This window comes from Anas platyrhynchos, chromosome 11 (genome assembly GCF_047663525.1).
Source record: "Anas platyrhynchos isolate ZD024472 breed Pekin duck chromosome 11, IASCAAS_PekinDuck_T2T, whole genome shotgun sequence".
Lineage (NCBI taxonomy): Eukaryota > Metazoa > Chordata > Aves > Anseriformes > Anatidae > Anas > Anas platyrhynchos.
Window position 1 is genome coordinate 18,242,297 of NC_092597.1, and position 26,844 is coordinate 18,269,140.

The 26,844-nt window shown below is 47.0% G+C and overlaps 1 protein-coding gene and 1 long non-coding RNA gene across 22 annotated transcripts in view; one reads left to right on the top strand and one right to left on the bottom strand.

Annotated features, from left to right (window-relative positions):
• The window catches only part of AKAP13 (A-kinase anchoring protein 13), a 217,589-nt gene that overhangs the window by 78,194 nt on the left and 112,551 nt on the right, over window positions 1–26,844 (bottom strand). For 14 of the 19 annotated variants that reach the window (XM_072043421.1, XM_072043417.1, XM_072043424.1 and 11 more), the window contains 2 exons: window positions 23,693–26,570; window positions 18,687–18,763 (listed from right to left, as the gene is read on the bottom strand). In XM_072043421.1, coding sequence (XP_071899522.1) covers window positions 18,687–18,763; window positions 23,693–26,570 — 2,955 coding nt within the window. Of the gene's footprint in view, window positions 1–18,686; window positions 18,764–22,903; window positions 23,123–23,692; window positions 26,571–26,844 lie in introns of those variants that run through there. The other 5 variants (XM_072043432.1, XM_072043429.1, XM_072043440.1 and 2 more) reach the window with 3 other exon arrangements.
• LOC119718081 (uncharacterized) lies at window positions 131–18,619 on the top strand. Of its 3 annotated transcripts, XR_011812019.1 has the most exons (5): window positions 132–4,286; window positions 5,230–5,397; window positions 5,806–5,984; window positions 10,598–15,318; window positions 15,971–18,619. It is a non-coding gene; the product is annotated as an uncharacterized lncRNA (long non-coding RNA). The 3 variants fall into 3 exon arrangements; XR_011812018.1 differs by having other exon boundaries at window positions 131–5,397; XR_011812021.1 differs by lacking the exons at window positions 10,598–15,318; window positions 15,971–18,619 and adding an exon at window positions 7,444–8,080 and having other exon boundaries at window positions 140–5,397.

Consider the following 26,844-nt stretch of genomic DNA (forward strand, 5'->3'; position numbering starts at 1 on the left):
GCCGCTGACTCTGTTCTCCTCAGGAAGGAGCAGAGCTTCTGCTTTCAGTATTAGGACACACGAAATGTGGTAGTGCTTTGGGGACTTTCTGGAGCCACCAGTTTTCTCCACAAGTAATGAATCCCAGCAATCATGTGCCCGTCAAGATGAGGAATCAGAAGTGGCTGTGACAGCATTCCAGCCCCTCGAACACTACCATAAAAGGCAGGGATTTCCTCAAATCTAAATTTACAAGACAGGAACCTATAAACAAAGCGTGTGAATTTAGGTCAGGTAGAGGAATCTGCAGCAGTCGCTGTGCCTTAATGATGCTCTAATGTTTCATTATGTAGCAACTTTTTTATTTTTATTTTTTAAACCAGCACAGCTGTTTAAATTTGTTTCCAGATCACTCCAACGATGGCTGCTTGGATATACGGCCTCTCCTCATCCACTGGCCAAGATTCATCTGAATGACAACCGCACAGCTCTGTCAGATAATGCACTTCACCTTTGAACCTTGAGGCCCCTCGGACAACCAGAAGGAAATGTCCAGCTCATGGGGTTCAAGAGATGCCTGCCTTGAAGAGGAGATTGCCATTGAGCATCACTGCTGACTGCCACAGGGCATCTTCCACGGGGATGCTGAGAGAAGCCAGGCCTGTAGCAGCATCACCACTCAGTCTGCTGCGGCTGCACGCACACTTACCCTTCCTAAAGGTAAGGAGAAATGAGAAATATCTCAAACCAAAGGAGTTGGGGGAGACGCACTAGGAGAGCTGCTTCACAGCAGGAAGTTAAAAAGAGGAGGACAGTTTTCCTGAGCTCTGCAGGAGCACTTTTGTGTGGCCCAAAGCCACAGGAAACCCAGCGCAGGCTGTCACGGGGCAGAAGGGAGCAGCAACTCGAGGTGCACGGTGCAGGCGGGTGGCGAGCGCTGGCTGGGGGAGCTGCCGGGCAGGGCGACTCCTAGGACGCGGTGCGCACCCATGCCCGGCCTGTGACTCAGGGAGACCTGCCTCCCTCCCTAATTACTGTGTTTTGATCTGGTGAAGATTAAGAGGCTAGTGCCAACTGATCTGTTCGGACTCCTCTACACCTTCAGCCACAGAGAGAAACGATCAACAAAAACCCAAACACACCAGTAAAATAAATCCCCTTCCCTCTCCTCTCTTTTCAAATTTAAGCTTCCAAATCCCTAATTTGTTCCAAGAGTTTTTTTCTGTGGTTATGTTCCTGACTCACAGCCAAGATCAGGAGGCCAGTGACGACTACAGACACCCGAAGTCCATCTCATCTTAATTTCCAGACTTGACTGCTGGGGGAAAGAAAAGGAAAAAAAGAAAAAAAAAAAAACAGAAAAAGAAAAAAACACCACCACCATAATATAAACAAATAGCAGATAATGTGCCAGACACACTCCCACTTGGGAGACCATCCCTCCCTTCCCACGTTAGGTGGGGCTTTTGCTGCATTGTTCCAGGCTAGAAACCCTGCCTTGTACGCTGCTGTATGGACAGCCGGGCACGCAGAGGGGACGCAGAACACAGGCTGAGCCTGGACGAAGAAGAACAAAGGTTTCCAGTCCCTTTTGGCCAACTATTTAAGCTATCTCCTGAATGCCATATGCATGTTTACACACAATGTAGGCTCAGAAACACAATGCACCAGACAATCAGGAGATAAAGATTAAAAAAAAAAAAACACTCCAACAAGTAAATAATTCTTTCCGCTCTCCTTTTCTGCGAGTTACTCAAAATGGAGAGAGAGGAGGCGCGAGCAGCAGCCGGGCCATCGGCTGCTGATGCGACAGTTCTGGGCTCCTTATTGAAACCATCTGGAAGTGCTGAGCCGCTTTGTGCAGACAGGAGTTTGAAACTATCCAATCGTTTCATATCCAAACCAAAGTCCAGTGCTGCGGATTTCAAGGGAAGGAAAAGAAAAAGAAAAAAAAAAAAAAAAGGCACTCAATTGCACCATATGATCTGTAACTCGTCCAGATAAAACTCCTCCTCCTCTCCCCGCTAACAGACCTCTTAATGACAAGGAAATCATGGTTATTCTGAAACAGACAGCACTATTGTTATCTGTTTCGAATTACTTTTGCCATATAGTTATGAAACACTGAAAATGATGCAATCTGCAGAAATACTGAGGCATATTAACATTTTAAACTGCGGCCCTGATAGGAACTAATGGAGCAGCACATGAAAGGAAAAAATTCTCCCTCTCTTAAGCAAGTCAAAACCCACTTTTGGGCACTAAACGCAGGAGATAATAAATTTGTCAGACAGAAAAAGAGAATAATTACAATCTAAATTGCTCTTTTCTTAAAAGAAATCAGCTTTTTGGAAAGTGATTTAAAAATTCTGTTTCTGGCACTTGCACGGATAGACAAAACAAACCCCTTTTTTTCCAAAACTAAATAAGGCAAAGGAAATCTGCACTCTAATACTGCAAAGACTGTAAGAGGAGAGCATCCAGTCTGGATGGGAACGCACATCCATTGTGTCTGCCGGGCAGCGGGGCAGCACCCGCCCGAGCACAAACCCAGGCGGATGCTCCAGCACGGGTTTTGAAGGCAGCTGCTGAGTGCCAGTGAGCAGCCACGCCACAGACTTTGGTAAAGATTAAGCTAAATAATGCATTTCTCATTCTTGCAAGGGGATTGCAAGACACAGAGGAGGGTTGAAAAACCCGCTCCTGCCCAGCCTGCCCATTTGCATCGCTGCAGTGAAATTTTGGTCCAGGGCTGTATCCCTGTGGGTGCAGCACGACCCACCTTTGCCCCACCAAGCAATCTCGTTCTTGAAGCAATCTGCTTCATTGGGTAGCCTCTAAAGGACAGCTGTGATTTTGGACTTGTCTGTGAGGAAGAAGAGGCAGGGAGAGAGATGAGGATGGTTACCTGCAATCAGCCATCACATAGATCCTCTCCATGGCAAGTCCTGTGCTGCTATAGCCCCCCCCCAAAAATGCTTGGGCAAATCTGCAGCACCAAAACAAGTCTGATTCTCCAACCTAGGCAGTTCTGACTCTCCTACAGCTTTCTCCTCTTAAATCGTTCAGATCTTCACACTAAGGTCTGGAGAGGGACATCTCACCACACCATACGTTGGGAGAACACAACCGAGCTGAATCCTGTATCCAAACAAACCATCATACAGCTGCAGCCTGTGTTCAAGCTCAAAGACAGAGCTGTCTAATAAACAGTTTAAGAGCCACGAAGAAGGAATGAGGAGGACTTGGAAAGCTGTCAGACATATGGATACACAGAGCGCGTGGTTTGAGAAAATACAAAAACACCTTGAGAGACCTTCAGCCATTTCCTGACCTTCGCTTTTCTAATATTTCTCAGAGACTTGGTGCACATTTCTCAGGAATTTCTATTGTGCAAACAACCTTCAGAAAAATGCCGAGGCTTTTGTCTGCCACGGAGCATGCCTGAACATCCTTTCAGAGGAAGTAAACTGCCCATCTTATTGCTCCCAAATGGTTACAGGAGAAGCACATCCCACGCATGAGATTAGCAACCTCTCAGCTGATCTGACATCAGTTTCAAACATATAGTTCTGTCTTTACCAAAAATAACTGCAAATGGAGATGTCTGGCTGGCTGAAGTGCTGTGGGATCTTGGACAATGCAACAGATCTTTATACAGGGTGTTACGAGCGTTGAGAGAAATACCTCTCGCTGTCAAACCCTGGACATTTTGTATTTCCCTGTGAATTTCAGCATCCTGAAAACAAGGAAGGGAAAACACGAGTGGACAAGCGGGGAACCCCAAAAGGTTGTCAGGAAGCACATGAATTATGACCTGCAGCTGCAAACCAGCCTCCCAAAACGAAGCCGTGCCCCTGCAGCCCTGCAATGTCCCACTGGAGCATGAGCCCTAGCGGTTGTCAGCAGTAATGTCAATCTCCTCTACTGCTTGCATTAGTTCAGCTTCAATTTTGCTTCATGTTTTTCAGTTCTGGGTAACTAACGTGCGAACTGTACACTATCACAATGAGAAATGATCTTTGCTGCCACCCCAGCAGCCCAGTGCATGGCCCACTATCACCAAACTCACTCCAAAATGAGAATTTGTGGCTTAGGGGTTTAGTCCCTGGAAATACCTACAAAAAGTCAGCTAAAAGAAAACAAATACCAGAAAATAGAGTTATTACAGGATTTGGTCCCAATGGGGAACCCCCAGATACAAAGACCCCTGCAGCTCTCAGCAGTGCTGGTCGTGATGCAAGGCTCTGGGGATTCCAGCCTCTGAAGCTCTGAAGGCAGGACTATGATTTCTGGAATCTGGAAAGGTAATGGGGTAAACAAACGTGTTTAAAATAGTAAATTGTATACTTATAGGAGTTTTCAAGCCACTGTAAACATTATGCAAGTCACTTCAAATTGGTTTGAACAGGCCATCCACCAAATACTTGAAGGCCTGCTCAATCCATGATACCCAAACAAGCAAAGTCTGGTAACTCACCCTACAGAGGAGTTAAAGTAAGTTTGCCTCAAATGCGGGAAGAATGGGATATTTTATTACCTATAAAGCTAACAAATTCAAAACTCAAAGGAATTTTTCATTTTCATAACCTGCACGATAAAAAAGTATATTCCAACATCGCTGGGATAAACCCATGGTACTTGAAAGGACTGACACCAACAAAAACGTGCTCCTTTCTATCATAATAATAAATTCCAGAAAGAGTGAAGCCTTGCGGTTTAAGGTTAGGATGAGTTTTGCTCAGGAAAACAGACTGCCTGGTATTTGGGGAGTGCAGGAAACACCACATCAGCTCCCCAGAGAAGGGCTCGATGCCCGCTGCTGTAGGCATGGCACAGGGGCAGGCAGGCACTGCCCCAGCCTCGCCCTAACAAGGGATCAGGTCAAGGATACGCCGGGTGGGTGCTTCTATCTAAAGAGCTGTGCATTTAGAACTAAAAACGGAGACAGGATAGCAGATTACACAGATGAATTGGCGGATAAAGCCCAACAAAAATGACGTACGGTATCGGTGAGTAAAATTAACAGACAATGTAAAAATGACACATCTTTAGCTGAGGAAATTATTCAACTTTTACCATTCTTTTATGGCTCCAGTTTAAGGCACGGTAATCTAATTGAAAAGCAACGAAGGGTCATTCAAATGAATAATCATGCCAGAAAATGATTCAGCTTCCCCCCCCTTTTTTTTTTCCTTTCTTTTTTTTTTTTTTTTTTTTTTTTTTGTTTCTTTTCCCTTTTAATTGAAGTCTTTAGGATTCGGCCCTGGGAAGCCCACACGATCCATGTATTGCCTGGGCTGGGTGCTCCATGAAAAAGGAAGAGGTTATCTGTTCTTTCATCTTGTAACTCACAACCTGGTAGGGACAGCGGTGGGAAAGCAGAGCTCGGTATGAAGGCACCCACCATATTTCCAGGTCAGTTTTTCGCTTGGCTGCTGCTGCAGGCAGGGGCTAGAAGACACTGTGGGATTTGTTTTGCCCTTCCAACTTTCCTGTTTGCTTTGTGGGAAGGAGGAGCTCAGACCTGACTGGTAACTGAGATGCTCTGGCTGCGGCCGGGACCCTCTCTCTCCCCAGCAATAACAGACACTGCAGCTCCCTCTCCTACCTACGCTTCCATCCAACCAATATTTTCATACCCTCTCCCCATGTGTTTGGAAACTTGAAATAAAATCCAACGCAAACGTTGAGAGGAGGCATTTGGGTTCCAACTCCCGCCTGGGAGGTCTGTTTTAGGACCACATGAGTATTAATTTGCTCACTGTTTTATCCGTTTCCCTGGTAGTCCTCTGTAAAGAATATTAAACAAACATGTCTTTACAGCACAAGCCCAGGAAAGAATGTTAACCCTGCGGAAGAAACCTGTTTTACAATTTTTTACCCCACTTTTATCTCTCTGGTCTGAAGATGGATATGCAGGGGTAAGGAGTCACCGGGTCCATGAAGAAAAGCCTGCTCTGTTCAGACACCGTCAAAAGCACAGCTGCAGCAGCACATCCTCGGTATGTTCTCCCTTTTAACCCAACTTTAGAAAATGCTCCTAAAGGAATTTCAGGACTTAAAACACAGGTATAGTTAGCAGCCAAATACGTTGAAACATAGTCATTAGTGAGGAATTTTCTCAACTACTGACATCGTTCCAGAAAAATAATACAATATTTATTCAGTTATAAACTAACATCTGCTACATTTCTTCTACTGGCTTGTCAAAGACCCCTTTACAGCAACATTTGCTGTTGCAGGTATAATTCCTAAAGGGAATAATGTATCTGAACCCTGCTATTTCTCTCTTCTCAAATAAAGGTAGGGAGTGCCCAGCAAGCACTGGGAATGTCAGGTCAATACAGGTGGTACAGGAAAACTTTAGTTATTGGGGTTTTGTGCTCCCCTCTCTTATTCCCTGCCTGTCAGAAGAGCTGTGCTTCCATACATTTAATGGCTTTCGTCAAGAGATAAATAAATAAACCTAATGCAATGGGCAATAACTAGGGACTAAAATGTCAAACAACAGCGTTCCTTATATTTGGGTGCCCTGTGTATCCTATAGACCGGGGTTGCCTCCAGAGATGCCAAGGTTGTGGTGCCGCAGATAACTGGGCAGCTTGCTCTGGAATAAAACAGATCACCTGAAATCCTCACCAGCAACAGCACGGAAAGGGTTGGGCCTGTTTTCCTGGGAAAAAAAAAAGGGTGAAGTGTTCCGCAGCTCTCAGAAGGCCACAATCCAAAACATTTACAGACTTAGAAGCAAAAAGCTTGCAGATAACCAGCAGGGCTGACGCCCGCTCAATCGATGCAAACCAGTAACTGCAACTGGGAGGAGGCCAGATTATGCAGCATTGCTCTGCACAGAAAAATGTCCTCTCTAGTACGAAATGGTTAAAGAATTTTAACTAGAAACCCCTTCTATCCAAAGTTAGAACTGCTGACTGCTCAGCTAGTCATTTTGGCTATTATGTAGCATTAATCTCCGCTGTTTCTGAAGTTAGCCTTCAGGAGAAAAAAAGGCAACTTCAAAACATGCAAAAATTAATGAAAGCCATATGTGGGATACTGTCATTATTCCATGTTTATAAGAGGATCAGGTTTTGTTAAATGGGCTTATTTAATGCAGACGCATAAGAAAAAATACCCAGCAAAAGATCTGAAAGCTATTGAAAGAAAAATATTTTCTTTGTTAACCGAAGCAGCCAGTAACAAGCAAAAAAGACACAACTTAAACTAAAAGATATTATATATTTTAGTGTAACTTTGTTTACAGCTTCACTGACAGCTTATAAAGTTCTCATAAGTAGAGAAATCTCTCCTAGATGTATTTTACCCTTTTGACCCTTTTCATCCCGTACTGTATTTAAGCCAGGACAACCTAAAAATCAATGGCTTATAGAAACATCTGTTGGTACAGGCAAACGGTTTAGACTTTTTCAACAGCTGTTGTTATTTTATGCTTTTTTTGGCTAGGTCAGTCGGTAAGACTGGAAGAAAATATTAGCTGGGCTCCTTTCCTGACTTTTGTCTCTGTTGAGTGGCTGCAGTCAGTGCCCCGTTCTCTCCCCTCCCCTGGGAGTTTGGGGCAAGAAAAGTCAGAATGCGTCCAGAGTTAGAAAGATACACGGGTCTGTTCCTGGTCACCAGCCTCAAACATGAAATAAAGGAAATGTAACTCCCAAATGCACATCTGCATAATTGCACTTATTTACATAAATATTGGCCCCAAATCACCTGTGCTATAGCTGCTTTCTGCCCTGCACCGGGGAGCTAAACCCACACCCTCAGCATGCACTGCTGCCCATCTCCTTGGCTCCCCTTCCACTTCCAGCAGTGCTCCGCAATAAAACCCAGATTTGTTCTGCCTCCCCTTCTGCTAAATCAGTATGGGATCCAGACATTTACCGGCATCCTCCGTAGAAGATAACACACAATATATTTTAAGAGCCAACCTGCCAAAAGGTATTCAGTGCGCCAGGCAGCACTACGCACCAGTCAGGGAACACACATTGCTCATATGAAGACATGCATAAAAACAGAATGTACTTTCCTTGGGAGATTAATGCTTACCTAAAAAAAATCTAAAACAAACCGAAATATCCTATTTTTAAACATTTAATTCAACTGCTACTTTCGCAGTATGTTTCTATATAAAACGGTATGTTTCTATATAAAATTCTGTTTTCTGGAAAGAGAAGAAAACAGCTTAAGAAGCTTCTAAATCACTCTGAAAATCATTTCTCAGTGTAGATTCAAACGGCTGAGAGTCGACAAAGGCAATCCTGAGAGCACAGACTTTCCCCCCCTCGTTCTTTTAACAAAGAGAGTACTTGTTTAGCCTTACCTTCAAAACTTCGTATTTTGCTGCCACGCACTCCTAGCGTCCCGGTTGGTATAGGCTGAGTTATGCCAACCCCTGCCCAAAAGGACAGCCAGAAGCAAAGCCAGTTCAAACAGCCATCGCTTATCTACGGGAGGGAGAGCCCCAGGTTCTCAAGCGGAGGAGATATTTCAGCATTAAAGAATTCTAGGAGCTACTCCAAAACGCAAATTTTTGTTGTCTGGTGTACTGTAAGGATTTCGAGCCCAGAAAGAAGTTATTTATTTAGTCTATATACTCAGATTTATAACAAAGACAGAGGATTCATGTACACTGTTCTGGGTGCCTTTTGCATCATTTCTGACATAAGAAGTAAACCTCAGCTTCCCAAAGACAGAAAACAAGTAATAAACAAGCCTCGACAAGCAAATCTAACACTGTCCCCAGATATCTGGCTATTAACAAACAGCCTTTAGAGGCTTCTCTCCATGAATCCCCACAATGCAGTTAAAACCATCATTTGCAAAACACCCTAAAGCCCCTCTCAGACTATGCAGAAAGGAAGAAAAGGACTGCAACCCAAAATGAAGGCACTGCTCCCACCATGCCAACTACAGCCCTACTGCCAGCCCTGCCGTGGGCAGGAACAAGCCAGGAGAGCCTGTCCAAAGCCACCATGAGTGAGGGCACCCAGGGCATTTTTGCAGACACCTTGGTCAACCATAAGCAAAAGCACCCCAATCTATCAAAACCAAGGACTGAATTGGTTGTTTTTTTTTGTTGTTGGTTTTTTTTTTTTTCAGCATCCTCTTTCCCCTTCCCTTTTTAATACCACAGAACCCCAGTCTTTATAGTATACAGCTCCCTTCTGGCATCTACAGGTGGGAATATTTGGAAATGGTGTAAACTCCTGCTCTCTTAAAAGGCTCAAGAAGATGCATTACTGCTCTTTGCTCACCCCTTACATACAGGCATTTGAAGTTAAGACACATCCACCTCCTCCTCCATGTTATAGCCAGAGGGTTAAATAACTATTGTATCTTAGACATACATGTATGTATATACATGGTGAAACAGTATACCAAGAAGCACATCAGTTATTTCAGAAGACTTTATCACCCCACCCGTGTCCATGTCTTTGGTAAGAATCACTGCAATGTGCCAGGTAACATTTTGGAGAAGCAGAAGAGATTTCTAAATTCCCAAGAACAAGACCTCGGATCGAAACCAACATGAGAACTGCACCTCCAGCCTTTGAAAATGTGTATTTTGGAAACAAAAGGCCTCCCAACCACTTTTGGGCATTCAGTGCGTCCAGCTGTGTTAAGAAACTAAGCAAAAGTTCAGTGTCAAGTAAGTTAGGATTATGATCTGCCTGTGATTTATGGAGGTAAGTACAGTCTCAGACAGAAGAAAAACAAGTCGCTTGATGCTAAGCAGACTCAGTACCAGGGCTCAGACTAATGAGTTAGCAAGGGCGAGGCTTCACGTTCCTGCCTCTTATCTCACCAGCTGGAAGGCGATGATGTTAAGGAAGGGGGAAGGCGTTCAGCTGGTCAATGAGCTGGGCAGCCCTAGTGCCAAGGTACTTGCAGACGGGCGTTAGTGCTCCCATGGCAGCACAGAAGGTGGAAATGCTTCAGGACAGGGAGGCACATGGTACTTGACAAAGGTGCTGTGCTTCCTGCATATGGGAATGTGTCCCCACATAACTAAGTGCATAAATTAGGTGAAACTACCATTACTGTGGCTGTCAGAGTGTCAGGGTATAAATCAAGGAAGCAGCATTATCTAACTAGGCTGTCACAATCATAAGCCAAGCATCAGCCCTCTTCCAGATCTGAAACGAGAGCGGTATTAACTCAGGTTAAGTACAAGCTAGCAACAATTACTCTGACTTTAGCAGCACAAACAGAAGAGAAAGCAAACAAGATAACCCAGAAATATTGGCTCTATCTGTTGGACTAGCTTCTTGGGCACAGTTACTGCCTTCATTTTCGCTGAGTACATTGCTGGCACTAAGACGATAAACGCAGTATGCGAGAAGGGAGAGGGTAGTTAAGTTCACTAGTGCTTAAGAGAAAATCAAAAGGATGGTGACATCAAATACATGCTTGTATAGGTATAAATTTAATCCATAAATGAAGCAGAACGAGAAGGTGGAAGGACAAGAACCTTGTTAGCTGCAAGAGAGCAAATGCAGAAGAAAGGCTGGTTTAGAATTTGTTCCTCTCTGCTAATTCCAATACAGCTGATAAAGTATATTTTATTAAACTATTGCAAAACCCTGTCACATTCTTGTTCCAGCCTCCACGTTGGGGTTATTCCAAAGCAGAAGTCCAAAATACAGCCCACAGTAGTAAAAACAACAAACTGGTGATGGAAGGAGGTGCGCGGCAGCGAGGACCTCTCGTCTCATCCCTGACACCCACCTGCTCCGGGGTCTTGACAAAGAAGTTGCTACTGCAAATACTTTTCACAGCATCTGCACTTGAAGGCATCACCTCTTCTTCCGTGTGACTGATGACAACTACAAGTATTCTGCCAAAATTCAAGTTTCCTTTCCTTGAAAGCTTTGGTGAGTTTGCTGCCCTGACAGTAAGGCCAGCTGTGGCTGGCTATGGCCAGACATGACACAAACGCACCGCTCCGTCTTTGGGGTTTCACACTCTGACTCTGCTCAGCCAAGCCCAGTTCCTTCCATACCAGGGAAGTGCTTTCATTTTAAGTATCCTATGCTTGGATACCAGCACTTCTGTATAGACCCAAGATATCCTAATCATCCACTTGCCATCTATTCCTGTTTCACAGCCCCAAGCTTAAAGCCCTCTCCATCGCTGCTAAATCACTCTGCACCACGGAGCACACGTAGACCACGCCTGTAGACGAGGCGGAAAGCAGCAGGAAAGACGTCGCCGACAAAGCCAGAGAGCAGTGAATCTGCTTGACACAAGCAAGGACGCTGCATGGAAAGACAAACATTTGGTATCACTGGGGCTTGTATTTCATCTGGTGTTTGAACAGCAGCCTGCGACACAGCCGAGCCACTCAGGGCCTCACCAAGACGTACACATGATACAAAGCAGTAACAGCAGAGACGCTGGAGGAAAAGAATCTGAGATTTCCACCTCTGCTTGAAAAGAATATGAGAGAAGATGACCCACCAAAAAAGGGTGGGGGAAAAAAGACTGCAAACGATAACAGACAGGGGAATCTGTGCAACTACTGCAAAGCTAATTGTGTTTTGATTCCATGTTTCCATGGAAAGAGTTTTAACCGTGCTGGGTGAAAAGCCAAATACGTTTTCATAACGATTCACACTGCATGAATGGAAATACTTAACAGAAGGAGTATTCTTTCTAATCAGCACTCTAGCTTCGAATACAATTCTCTCTCCTTTGTCCTTTACCCTTTTCTTCTTCTTCGCACCATTGTTTTCAACCTTTGCTGGAAGATTAAATCAAAAATGCTGTGCCTGGGGAGTGCTGGGGACTGTAAACTTCCATCTGTGGCCAAGAGCCCTGCTCATCTCTCAGACTGCTGTTCCTTTCGCTGCACTGCTAGGTTTCGTCTTCTAAGAGGGATCCTAACGACAGCAGAAAGCACGTGAGCCCATACGAGCCTCCAGTATAGCAGGCCAGCCAGCCTGGGCTGGCAGATCATTTAGAGCTTATCGCTCGGTAGGACATCCAGTTCTTGATGGAAAACTTCAAACAATGGAGCGCTCACTCTTTCCTACAGCATGTTACTCAAGAAATTAACTATCTTCAGCCCTCAAAGCCTGCACTGTCGTTCCTACAGCCTCAACTTGCTTAGCCGCATCTTCTAAGCCCACATTGCACATATGGCTCCTCCATCAGAGCAAAATGTTGGAAGGAATCCCTGTCCCATGCATATGGTTAGTCCAAGGCCACCCAAACACTTGGGTTGAGGCAGTGGAAGAAGAACCACGGTGGCCTCCAGCAGCTCAGCCCCAGAGGTCCCCAGGGGCTTTCTCCCTCCACGTGTCACTTCTCGCTTCTTGCTGTCATTCACCTCACAGGGGGCTTGCTGGATTTGGCACAAACTACCACAGAAAGCTTTCCCAAATCTTGAAGAGCTACACCTAGCAAACTTACCACGAGGGACAGCTACTAGGGGAGGATGGCAAAAGAACTGAAGCACCAGACCACAACTCCTCGCCAGACCCCAGAAGAAATGCACGATAATAGAATTAAAAACCAATTTCTTGTATTAACGATTCTTGGCAAGGAAGGTTTTCCTCTCAGGCACTGTAAGGACCAGTGAACTGCAAAAAGGGTAAGTCGACAGAAAAATGTACATGCTGGCTTCTCTGCATTGTAGGATGCCAACTCCAATCTCCAAAATACCAGCATTGGAGCAGGGTAGGTTCGTTCAGAAGGGTAAAAGCCCAGTGACGCCATACACCAAGGTACCCATTTGTCCTAAAAACGCAGTCTCCATTGAAAAGTCCACATTTGGTTCCCTATGTTATCTTCTTAATTCCCTCTATATTTAGACTAGGAATTTGGTGTGTGGTTGCCATGTCTACCATACAACAGTTACACCACAAAACTTTAAGAGATTTCAAACACAAATAAAAGAATCCATACGAATCAGGAGACTGAGCTGTTCAAAACCAGCGCAGTATTTTCCTCCTCATGGCACAATATTCAGTGCCAGCGTTACTTTGCCATGGCAAGTGTCTTATACATCCATTATTTTATGTATCCGTACCTTCATGACTGCATAAAAAATTCATACTCCAAAACCAGGATTTTCTATGATGGGGATCTTTAGCTATGTTTTGTTTTTGTTTTTTTTTCAGACTTGCAAAATAATGGAGACCCTGCAGTGACCGAAGGGGAAGGTGTCAGGGAAGAGAAGAACCTCACCATCTCCAGATCACTTCCATCCCCAGGAGCCCCGCGGCCGCAGCACGTTCATCTGCCCCGCTGCAAGCCAAAGCTGAGAGCAGCATCTCTGCACCGAGCAGGGGATTTGGCTCGTCGTCTGCCTCCCTGCTTTTCTCACTAACATCCGTGAATCCTGCGCCTGAACTCGGAAGCGACTGTCTCGAGCTGCGGATTAGCAGCGTTCAGGAGAAAAAGGAGTCGCAGTTGCAGATCCCAGAGAAACTCAGTGTAGGACAAAAAAGCTGCCACAATGGTTGTATAAATGCCTTCCTGCTGCAGATTTCAAAGCATGAGTAATAGCAAAGGCCAACAATAATCCCAGGCTGGTTTGAATTGCCTTTTTTTCCCCCTTGTTTTTTTTCTAGCTCTCCACAGCATGTGCCACGGACTCAACAGCTTACACAGCGACGCGCGGAGCAGACACCAGAAGCAGCCCGCAGCAACAGGCGAGCTCTTCTGCAGAGCCATGAATGCAGCAGGGGCCGAGCATCTGACACTATTTCCTCCCAGCCCTCTCCAGCCTCTGCTGGGAGCGCCCAGGGGCACGCACAGGATGCCAGTGGGTGTGAGAAAGGGCCCTACGGATGGGCAGCCCAAAGCCCTGACCGGTGCAGTCGTGTGTCACCCTTCAGCACCGATGCCAGGCTTCGGGCAGGCTCCTTTTTGGCTGGGTTTTTCCATGTTTACTCTAGTTACAGTACAATATTTACAAAGAGAGAGTTACACAAGTGATTTTAAAGAGGCAGGGCTGGGACACAGCCTATTGTTAGGGCTGCACTTTCCACCACGGCACCCTGGTTTGATTTGTTTCTGACACTTCAGCCACTCGGTCTGAAATTCCCCATGCCGTTGGGAGGCTTCCCGAGCTGTTCTGCAGAGCCTTTGGAAAATGCGATCACGCGATCGTGGACAATCACACGGCATGGAGAGCTCTATGCACACACGTGGAGCAAGCTGGCTTCGGTGCACACCGGCACCAAAATTTTGGTGTTTCCTCACTGTGAGCAGGTTGTTAAAGAAATTACTTCCTCAGAAAGTAAATCTAAATCTAAAGCAGAGCCTGCAGGACTCTGACCCTGGAAGGAAGCAGCGTTTCTGAGCCACGAAGCATCTCCTATCTTCACTCCAGCACCAGGCTCTCCTCTCTGAGCAGCAGCCACTAGAGGGGGTGACACCGGACACCTTGTCTGCGACTGTCTCCACTTATCTGCTGGCACCAGGGACAAGAGACAGAGCTGGGGGAGAGCCAGACCTTGGGATCCTTCACACTCACTGCCCATCCCAACACCTCCCTCCTGTGCGGGTCTCTGCCACCCGTAAGCCCTCTGCCACCCCAGTCCATCCCATTGCCTCTTTCTACCTCCACCAGGTAGGCACAGGGAAAACCTCGCTCAGCTCCTGAAACCCTGGGCTGGAGCCTTTAGAGAAGGTCCTCAGACGTTTTAGCTGCACAACTGAAATCCACGGCACAGGAGCTTGGAAGGAGCACGTGGGGCTGGGCAGGAGCTGCTGCCCCCAGGTCTCCATCCCCCCTGCAGGTCCCTCTGCAAGGGCCAGGGAAGGCAACGAAGCAGAGCAAGCTCACACACATGCAGTGCATGCACACGAAGCATACAGGAACCTTGCAGGGAAAAGAAAGGGGAAAAAAAATATAAAACCACCCACAAAACCTAGGGACCTACAAATCAAAAGCAATGGCCAGCAACAGAACTGGGCTCTGCCCCAGCTGTCTTATCCACAACAACTCCCAGGGAAGGAGGTTTCATACCCTCCCTAGGTGGTCTTGCAACAGTTTCATGATGATAACAGGAAGTTTTTTCAATATCCAGCCTCAATCATCCTGGCAAATTAGCAAATCAGTAAATTAAGCTGCCACGGGAATCTAGGACTTTAATAACCACTATTACACGCTGGAAGCCTGCTGGATTGCACAACAGTTTTCTTTTTGTTACACTGAACAAAATTAGTTCTTTCAACCTCTTCTCACGTTCCTTAATCTTTTCTTGTTGCTTCCTTCTGGACACCTTCCAGCACGCCTGCATCCGCCTCGGAGCAGGACACCCACAACTGGATTTGATGACACCGACAAGGTCTCCGCAGCACCACGCATGAGTAAGTCACCTCCCTGTCTTATGGGTGACACTCCTTCAGAGTAACCCAAAACAAGATCCGACTCTTTTGCAATCACCTCTCACTGATGATTCATGCTTAATTTGTGGTCCGCTAAAAATCCTCGGTTGTTTTCTATGCATCACTCTCTGGCAATCCTGACTTGGTAAATGCGCATTTTGATTTCTTCTCTGCAAGCGAGACGGTTTGCATCCCCCTTCTTCTCTTATCTGGACGCACTCTGGTTTCTTAAGGTCACTTTGAACTCTAACCCTGCTCTCCCAAGTGCCTGCAACCCCTCCCATCCTGATGTCATCTGAAAGTCTTATAAACACACTTCCATCTTCCAAACCATTACTGAAAATACTGCAAGCTTTCCTCCAGAAACTGACCTCGCTGATATATTGCTGTAGTACTTAGATGAGTGGGGAGATGAAACTGCAAATTTTGTTCAAGCTTCAGTCTATGTGAAACTATTTTGAAATGACATGGTTTTTTTTTCTGGTAGGCTGCAACTTCTGGAAATACAGATGTTCATTTAAAAACTAATTCATGTGTCAGAGCTAGGAAACATTAAACTCAATAAGATCTAACTAAATGCAATTAATACAAAGAGAAGGCCATTTCCCAGTGAACTGTTTCTGTTTTCTTCCAGCCACAGGCTTAGACAACAGAAGCCATCAGATGAACCCAGAAGTGCAACTTTATCTAGTCTGCTACATGAAGTCAAAGATTTAGCAAGTAATGAATCATAACTGCTTTCTGCCATCATCAGCACAAGAAGAAAAGTATATCAGGGTACAGCTCATTTCACATTGCTGTTTAACTTCCATATTGTTGAAGAGACCCAGCTCCATTCCTGAATTACTTTGAATTATTACAGTATGTAAAAGTCAAAGCAGATTTCTCATTAACATCAAGGATCTTAAGTTATTCAATTTAAAAAATGCTAAAGTCTAATTTTCATAGATCACATCAAGTTGTCACCCCAGCTCTGCTCTAGATCCCTCCCCAAAAGAGCTCAATAAGGACTGGTGGAGTCTCCGGCAGGATGAGCACTCACTCAGCACGAAAGGGACTGGGGGAACTGTTGGTACAGAATTTCTGTAGCTGAATAAACCCAACCTCTGAGAAAGCATTCTGGTGATTTAACAAACAGACACTTTAAAAACCCATTTTAATTGGAAAAACCATTTTTCCATTATTTTCTTTTCAGTGTTTACAACCCTACAAACCATTATTTTCCTAAACACTTTTCAGCTGCAGCTTTTCCGTGACATGCACAAGAACCTCACTCAGGCCCAGCACGTGTATCCTCTACATGTAACACTGGGGCACGCTTTTGGCATCAAGGGTCCTGATAACCCCCAAGTCTTTGGAAACCAACTCACAAGAAGGATTTTTCCCCCTTCTCTTTCCAGTGTGTTTGATCTTCTTGTTATTTTGCCCGATTCCACTACACAAGCAGTACTGGAACTTGTTAGGTTCCAATTTTTTATTTTTATTTTTTAAATAGCCTGTGTGTACAAACAGCTTTCCGCATTGCGTATTAATAAACAACGTTGTGCAAACCTCTCAGCCACAAACCAAGGGTTAATGCAGTTCCCAGGCAGCTTTTCCCCGGTTCCTGAGAGCAGGGTAAGGCTGCTGAATACCTGCAGCTCCTGACCAGCTGCAAGTAACAACACTTCTATTTGCAACAAGTTCAGAAAACCGCTTTTACTAACCACAAAATGGCTCAGTAATGAGAAGGCAATGAGCACCTGAAAGACTTCTGGCTACAAAAAAGTCAGCACTAAATAAAGCAGAGACAGGACGGGGCAGGAGATGCACTTTTCATGATTGCTTTTTCACTGGCCAGCTCCCTACTCAACCTAGATGTGTGAATTAAGCTCTATTTATAAGCCTTGCACCATATTTTTTTTTAATGGCCTTAATATAGTGCAGTTGTTATTTTGTTTCTGTTGAACGTAGCAACAGGAAACCGTGTCAGTCCTGCAGCAAACTTTCCATTCCCCTGACACTCCCATTCCTGCAACAGAAAAGCCAGATTTCTAAAGAGGTGTTTGATGGGGTGGGGAGGTGGAGAGGAAGAAGAGAAGAAAGCACACACAAAGTCTCCAAATGCCTGTAAAACATGCAAAATGGAAGCCAAATTCAATGTTTCTTTACTTTTTTTCTTACTTTTTTTTTTTTTTCCTTGTTTGAGAGGCAAGCAGCTGAAAATAAACTGATATAATAAGAGGACAGGGAGTGTCCTAATTCGTACCTTCTAAATATATCTTACTGTACGGCACCTAAGCATTAGTTGTGAAAATGATCTCTAATAAAGGGTCAGTAAAGTAACATCAGCATCTTAATGCTCACGCATTCCAGTAACAAAAGACTTACTTATCAAACAGCACAGATTTTACCTTGAAAAGCTATTAGCTCCAGTCCCCGGGTAACTCATTGAGCAAACAGCTACAGAAATTAAGCCTTAACTTGTTAAAAACAAAATAAACCTGATTTTATTACAAGCTTTGGCAAGACTCTTCTTCTGCCTAAAGAGCTTTACTGTGGGATGAGCAAAGTTTTTGGTGCTCCACCCTGTAATGTTAACTCATCTCCCCAGTATTTTTTTTTTCTTTTAACAGCTTCATAATGGCAAGCTAACACACAAACACAGCTGCTCAGCGGCAACGTGCACGAACACAGGCTCCGAGCAAGCTAGCATTTACAAAACACTCTTTTTTCAGGAACAAGAAACTATATATAAAACCCAGGAGCAAAAGCAAATCCAGCTAAGAAAGGTGAGACCAAAAACCCCAGCTCCTGATAAAGCACAGAACACAGTAGGGGTGTTTTAAACCAAAAGTACATTCCTTTTGAGCTCAATATTTACATTTTTTATCGCAGACGGTGCTTAAAAATGGCAAAGCAGAGGGGTCGGGGGAATGGTAACACAACCAACACAACTCATTTCAGGTCTCTGGCTCAGCCCTTTCCTATGGCTTCCCCCCTGTGAGGAATTTGGGGTTTTCCCTCCTGTTTGATCCCTGTACGTCTCCTCACTGCTCACTTCAGTTCGGATAATGACCTTATTCATACACATCTTTGTACAACGCTGCCTCACCAGGAACCTTTTGGGCCAATCTGTATTTCACAACCCAAACGTGGCTTAACCCAGAGCATTTTAGAAACGCAAGAACCAAAAAAGCCCACGCTATTTTTAAAATGCTAAAACAAAGCGTCACAACCAGCGACAACTTTCATCCTTGCAAAGGCTGCAGAAGGAAACCAGCAGTTTAGGTGGCCGTCTCCTGCAGCGGTGGCACTTCTTTAAAAAGCACATTAAAAATAGCAGGTAACAAAGCACAAACGACACTCACCGCTTCCTCGCAAGCTGCGCTGTCTCTGGGATCTTTCATAAAATCCACCTCATCTTCAGTTTTCATTTCCAACTTCCCTGTGAAAACAGAAGGTTTGCACAGGCAATTTAAAACAAACTTCGCTCAGTGCTGCTGAGATTTTTCTGTTTATTCAAACCAGTCTCAAAAAAAAAAAAAAAAAGAAAAAGAAAAGAAAAAAGAAAAAAAAAAAGAAAACCAAACCCCTTCAACAAGTCCATTTTACTCCCGACATCTGGTTTCATTCCCGACTTTGCTGCTTGTTTGTTATTAGTTTTAACAACTATCGTGTCTGGGCTGAAGGAAACTATGAAACAGCAGCAAGCCCAGGGAGAAACGTGCGGCTGGGCTGCTCCTGGGAGGCTCTAGGTGAGGCTGAGCACATCTGCGTGTATTTGCCCATGTATTCATTTGGCTCCCATCCCTCCAGCTAAAGAACCCAAGTTTTTGCTCTTTTTCTTCTTACCATAACCCGAAGAGAATGCAGAATATGAGCCTTGCCTTCTCCATTGATATTTTCAGTGTTGAAAAAATGATAAGTTTCTAAAATTCAGCTCTGCCTTCGGGATGCTGGTTTGGTCCCGGGACTAGAAAGGCCAAGCATCGTCTGGTGGACTTCACAAAGCCCCAGCTAATTTCCCCCTCCTCACCACTGCTCTGGTACAAACGCTCTGTCCCTGCTGCTTTCTGTGCCCAGCAAAACCATGAAAACTTTCATCAGTCACCGCCCCCCAGGGGTTCCCTTCTGTGTACCTTTCCTTGGCATGAACATCAAAGCTGTAAAAATCTTTTTCCCCTAAGCCAACGGCTCTCACAACACCCGTGAACACCAGGAATTAATGTAAAGAAAATGATGCTTCAATGACAGGATTACTGTCTGCAAAGCAGTTTGTTAGAGCAAACTCATTTATTTTTCCCCAGGGGCTTGTGGCAGTGCCATGCCCACGCCATGGTCACGCAGCCCAGCGTGGAGGAGCGCAGAGACTTGGTCAAAGCAGGCGAGTGTTAGGGCTGAAGCCCTGCTCTAATCCCGCTCACTCTCATTTCTCCTGAAACCCAACACCCCATGAATGTCATCGCCTTCTAAAGGGAGATGCATGTTTGCAGCGAATTTTCCCATTCAAGGAGGGGATTTTGCAAGAGGATGCCTCCATCTCAACTGGAAAACTGCTTCAGCGACTGCTGCCAATGGCCTTCCATTAGCATTAAATCTGTTGTTGACTTTGGGGCTTTAGGGATATCTGGTTCTGCAATGCACTATTGATAAAATAACCCCATGTTACTAACTCAAATCGGCATAACTTTGTCTCGGTTAGATGTGTTTGTGTGCGGCTAGTGGCAGACTCTCAGAAATCTGAGGTGACGCTACAAGCTTCTGAAAGTCCCATTTACTGGAAAAGCAGAAATAAGGATCACAAGGAGAACTGCTTAGGGTCACAGCAATGCCATGATGGGGAGAAATGTGCCCTGACAGCTGACAGGTTGGTCCAAAGGTGTAAGAAGGAAACTGCTGGAGCACTGGGACAGAAGCAAGCAGCACAGAGATACTCAGGGTGGTGTAAGACCTGGAGGAACAAGCCATGGGCCAAACGCTGCTGTAGGCATCAGAAGAACATCAGGAGATTCCCAGTTCTGCTTGAGATTTCCTCCATGCATCTGAACGAGTTACTAAGGCTGAGTCTCTGCTTCCCCATCGGAGCAGCAGAAACCCTAATGACAATCCCCTCCCTGATAATGGCCTTGAAAGCACAGCCCGGGCGGTGCTCGTGGCATTTTCATGTCCTGAACAGTGTGTCAAGAACACTGCTCCCTTTAAGGTCAGCAATTAGCATTTCAGCTCAATCCTAGCAGGATCAGACCTTCATTTTATGGTTGTGCTAGATAAAAATCAAGAGTTTTAAACAGCAGGAACACGTGGTTTGTGTGCTGAGGCTTGGGTGCTTCACTTCCACGTCGCCCTCGGGGTGAAACACAAGCAGATCATTTTTTGCACTCTGTCACTTCTTCGTAAACTGCTACTCAGAAGCACAACCCCAAACTAGAGACTGGTATTATAATATTACCACAGGCCTTTAGGGCACAGAGCACCTTACCACAAGTGCAGCGTCATTAGCATCACTCGTTATCGATTCACCCTGCTCCTCCACGAGGGGAAGGAAACTGTAGGAAGCGCCTGTGCACGTCACCATGAGGTGAGTAGTAAAACTCAAATAGGGTGACGTGCTCCTACCTGGCAAGGGGTGTTTGTTTTAAAGGCTGAGATCTATGAGAAGATTCACCAGGGAAGTTTCTCCCAAAACAAGCACTCAGGGGCAGTGGTTATGGTGTCTGTAAGCGATGCCAGGCCCCAACCACACAGCCAGGGTCGCTTGCTGTTGAGAAGCTGCACCTACCTGGAGGTGTTTTGTCAGCACAGCCGAATTGCTGGGACACTTTCTGTTACCTCTCCGTGCCCAGCCTAGCTGTCGTGGCATGCTTTCAAACCCTAACTGCCTGCTGGTTAAACGAAGAGCTTATCTCTGCCTGACTTGCAAATAACATCACTGAAGGACCCACTGCTTGGTTGTAACACAGCTCTGAGTAGAAATCTAAGAGCATGGGGAGCTGTCTTAGGAAAGGAGGATCTCATACATCCATTGCCTTCCTTCAATTTTGTGATCAGACGCAAGATGTTTATCTGGATCAGATGATTGTCCCTTTGAGGTCTCTGCTTTGGGGTGAGGTTGGAACTAATAAGATGCAATGAGGAAAAAAAAAAAAAAGGGTATATATCTAAGGACAGTTTTACAATATAAAAATAAAAATTTAAAGAGTTCAACTTCTGATTTGGAGGAATGGCAGCAGCAGCACCAGCTGATTGCGTGTCTGATACATTAGCATGACAATAAAAGCCTCTGACCACACGTGTTTCTGAGAAACAGCCTCGTGACCTGCACTTCCTTTGAGAAGGCTTTATTGCCGGCTCTTGAAAAAAAGATTTGATTCATTCGGAGCACCGACTACTCACAAAATCCTCTGTACAACCCCAGACTGCGGGGAAAACTCCCCGACACTGACACAGCAATGAGGAATTCCCACAAAGCCTTGAAGGCTGCTGCAGGAGGAGCACACACAACGTGCCGCATGAAGCACAGCCATCAGCGTGCAGAGATGTACACACTAACAGCAACAAACAACAGGTCCCATGTCCCAAAACGCTGCCATCTCACAGCTTTAGATCCTACTTTACAGGACAATAAACCCTCGGATTCCCAGGTCTTTTAATCCTAAATCCTTACACATTTTAAACCTGTATCAGGATCACCTCCTCTTTTTCCCTTTCCATGCCCTAACACACAACGATGCCTTACTGTTGTGATTTTTTCTAACTTCAGCTACCACCTTACTGAGCTGTTTCGTTCCATTTCCTTTTAAAAACTCATCGTGCCTCCAGGAATCCAGCCCGAGATAAAGACCTGAGCTGTAATGAGGCAAAACCCAAGAAGCTCCCAGAGCTAACACTCCCAGGTATTGCCTTACAGCCACTCCCATCCCATTGAAATGTCAATCTGCCAGAGCACAAAAATAAATTTCTTTCTGAAAACAGCTTTCTAATCCACCTTTAAAGCATTCTACTTATTTACTAATGAACTAATGACTAACATTTACTGATTATCTCCTGACAAATAAACTTTCTGAAAACCAAAGAACTCAAAGAAAACTCAGAGAGATCAAAGAAAACAGTATTTGCCAGAGCTACCCACTAGTGACCCCTCCGAAAATCAAACCTTTCCCCTGCCCCCAGTTATTCTGCTATCACTTTTCAGTCCAAATCCTCTGCCATCACTCTATCCTGTATTTAGACCGAGGTAAAAGCTCCCAGCATTAAATCAGTGAAAAACCTTTAGAACTTCATGATTTATATCATGGCAGGGTTTTTTTTTTTAATTTATTCCTATCTTTTTTTTTTTTTCTTTCTTTTGATTGTTCAGTGCTGTGAAATAGGATGCACTGTGTAATTTTCTCATAGCAAAAAGAAAAAACTGGCAACTGAAAAAGTTCAGCTGCTGGCACTGAACAGCTGCCGGAACAGGTGGAACAGAGAGATCAGATTAGCTCCACGCTTCAGGAGCGAATCCACCTCTGATTTAACTCCAGCGACCAACTCACTTCTCGCTTAGCCCATTTATCCAGGTCTATTTCCCCTTTCTCAGCGTTACCTGACGGCGTTTTCGGGTAGCTCGTGGTGCACGGGCATGGGGTCTAAGCTGTCCTCAGCGAGGCACGGCTGTCCCACAGCATCCCTGCTCCCAGAGGAGCACTGCCTCTGCTTCCAGCTGGCCGCAGCGAGCAGGGAACCAGCTCCCGGCGAGCTCCGGCCCTGCCCAAGCGCACTGGAAAACACCCCGGCTGCTCTGCCCGACAAAAGCTTTGCAGACAGGAAAAGGCAGAGGGGGTAGGGCTGGCCCTCTCTTCTAAATGACCTAACCCCGCCAATTAGGACGTGGCTTTGCACAGTTCAGAAGGACACCGGCAGCTGTTCCAGCCGAGGAGGAAAGAAAACGTAAGGCAGCGCTGCCGTATCCTCTGACTGTACGCTAGCAAGAATACGGGGGGGAAAAGTGAAGGAATAGCTCAAATTAGCACTGAGCAAATAAACCCTGAGGCCCACAATGAAGTATGTAACTTGAAGATACAGCGGTCGAAATATCTCCCTCCCATTCATTCCTTCCCCAGAAGGGATTTACGTGCTAGAAATTCTTCTGCACGGCTTCACAGGAGAGGATGTCCTTTCCTTGCCTCCCGTTCCAGCCAAGAAACATCCATTTGGGCTGCAAGTTTCAGTAAGTAACTTCTCAGACAAGAAAGCAAAAAGAAAGCGACCCCCCAAACACCTACACTTCCTCTGTAAGGCAGGCCTCATGCACTCACTTCCCTTCTTGTGCTGATGCTGGGGGCAGCCCGGCAAAGAAAAGCTGCACAGGAGGAAACCGCCCGATTTTCCATACCTGTGCCAGGCTCAGCAGCTCGCGGTGCCAGGCTGACGTCCGACTTCTTGGCGGAGGAGCTGAAATCCGCCTCTCCATTCAGGCCAGCTCCCACATCCACTGCAGGCTGGGGCTCCAGCCCCGCTTTTCTTGCGGCTGGTAGGTCAGGAGAAGAAGGGGTCCCCGCTGCAAACACTACGGCATCAAAGCTTTTTACCATTTTAGGAACTTTATCCGGAGAGGAGCCATCGTCTGCCGAAACCAAACTCTTTACTCCCACATGCTCCGGTGACTCAACAGCATTTAAGCCAGAGGAGCAGGGCGAGAGGGCTGACTCCGACACGGCTCGGCTTTGCTTGCCCTCGGGCTGTGCCGAGACCTCCCCCTGGGTTGCGGTGGCAGCGGGAGCAGCATCGCCCTCGCTGCCCGGACACACGGTGTCTGTGCTGGAGTCGCTGTCGCACGTGGGCTCCTCCGCGATGGGCTGCAGCGCTGCCCTGGGAAGGACACTCTCCAAATCCTGCTGTTCTTCCTCGTACCCCGTGATGGGGGTTATGGCTGCTATCGGTAACATTTCTTCAGCCTCGAAAGCCACGCTTGGAGCTTCCACTTCCAAAGCATCCTTTAATTCGGGGGTGCTGCTGCGCGGGGAGATGCGCTGCGGGCTGGGACCACGCTCTTGGGGCGGCCCCGTGTCCGGACAAGGGCTGCTCCCTGCCACCAGCGACTCACCTGGCGGCTCAGCTCCTTGCATGGTGCCTTCCCCAGCACCCGCTGTCCCAGCCTCACCCACCGACTCCTTGGGGACCGGCTCCTTCAGCCCAGCACCCGCATCGACGTCGGCCGTGGGCCCCCCTGGGCTGCAGGCGGAGGATTTCACAACCGTGGCAAGCAGTTCCTCTGACAAAACCTGCTCCCGGCTGCTGTCAGAAGCCTCCTGCTCAGGCTTGGCCGTGCCTCCTTCTGCCTGAGGCTGGAGGCCGTGCTCGGGAGGGCCCGGGACCCCCGCATGCTCCCCCAGCACGCCGGTTACCTCGCCATGCTCCTTGCTGCACGGCGGGGCCAGCTCTGCCGAGCCTGCCGCCGCCGCTGCTGCCACTTCCTGCTTTTGTTTAGATTCTTCATTATGAATTACAGAGGGTGTGCCTACGAAATTATCCTCTGCACAGTCTGCGCCCTTGGCACATGGAGATAATCCAGGGTCATTACCGCGCAGGGCTGCCTCCTGCCCGGGAAGTGCCGCTGCAGCATCTCCGGTCGGGTGCTCTGCATTGGGATGGGGTGAGAGCGATTTCACCTCGCTGCTCATCCCCTCCTGCCCCGGAGGGCTTTCTGCTGCCTCCTCTCCATCTTGTGGAGGCTCCTGCTCCACCAGGCATGCACGTGCATCCTCCAGAGGGAGCGATGCAGGCTCCTGCTCTCCCACTTGAGCAGCATCCAGTTTTGAGCTGTCGCCCATGGCATCGTTAACAGCGGTTTGATCAACAGAAGGGCAGCAGCTAGCAACTTCCTGAGCTCCGTTTGCAGAGTCTACGCTTCCTCCATCTCCGCTGCTGCTGGTATCAGTTCCTACTGACTCCTCTTTCTGGGCTTCACCACCCTCCCTTGCTTCACCCGCACTCTCAGCGACCTCACTGCTTCCCTGGCCATGCACAGGTTCTGCGCTGCCTTGGTTAGCTCCAGCACCATCACCATTTTCAGGGCCATCCATTTCCAAGCTGTCCTCCAGGGAGGGCGAGCTGGATTTGCCATCCATGCTATCCACTTCCACCTGTCCTTCTTGCTCCCCACTCGTAGCACTGCCCTGGCTTTCCAAAACAAGACCAGGTTCAGGTGAACATGCAGGAGCCTTCGTGCCATTCACTGCTGGTAACGTTGTCGCGGTGCTCGCAGTGCCATCCTGCCTCTCCTCCACACGGGCATCACCTTGGCTTTCCAAAAGGCCAACGGTTACCTGATCAGTGCGTGAGCCTGCTCCAGTCTCTTTATTATCACCGCTCTTGCAAAGATCAACGGAGACACCTCCAGTGCCAATACCTGTGTTCGTACTGGCACACGCCACTACCACTCCCACGTTTGCATCCTCCTCACCCGCACAGTCAGAGCCATTAAATCCGTCGAGCAAAGGCTGAGCAGCACTGGCTGGCTCTTCCTCAGCTGCCAGTCGCTCTTCTGGATTCACAGTCCTCCTTTTGACAGTCTCAGCCATCCTATCCTCTACCTGCTGGTGGCCCGGTGCTCTGTCAGCCGCCCCGGTACAGTTCCTGCACTCGGTCTGGCCCATGGCCACATCCGTGCCCGCCGGGGAGGCCGGGGCTTCACCTGCAGTTTGGAGCCCAGGGACAGCACTCTCAGCTGCACGCTCCTCGGCAGCCGGCGCTTCCTGATGGGTGCTATCCTTACTGCACAAGCCAGCTTGATCCAGAACAACTCCAGCAGATGTCATTCCAGCTTCCTCATCTGTATTTCCACAGGACGGGAGATTTACGGCCCCGTTTACGCCTGCATGCGGGCTCGCTGTGCAGCCGTTCTCATCTGACGCGGCCCCAGAGCCTTCAGCAGAGCCTGGCCCCTCCTCTTCCTTTTCACCCAACGTCACGGTATTTTTACTTTCACAAGAGCACGCTGGGCTCTCCGCATCCCCCAGACTCAGCAGGCCGTTTGGTCCATCACTGACAGCTCCCAAGCTCCCGTTGGGGCTCTTGTCCTCCTGGTGGGCTTGGTCGGAGAGCTGCCCACTGTCGAGGTGAATGACATCAGATGGATTTTCCTCCCTTCCTTCTCCTGCCATTTCTTCCAGGCTCTGAGATGAAGTGGTTGGGTGACCACCTGGCTCTGCTCCGCCACCGCAGCTATTCCCAGAATCTCCCGGTACAGGCTCCGTCTGCTTCCTTAAACTCTGTAACAAGACAAAAAAACAAACAAATTATAATTATTTTCTGGATCCACCATGTACAAGACCTGTGAACACAACCCCCTGTTTCATACGACTCCTGCTCCCGCTGTGCTCCTACTTGATTTCCACAGCCCTGGGGACAGAGCTACAGATGTAGTGCCGAGGTCGTGTTACCTGCTGGTTTTGTTAGGCAGCAACAATGACATTGTTAGAACGACAGGAATGTTTTAGAAGCCTCTGAAGAACATCTAGTCCAACCTCCCATCCAACCTGCACT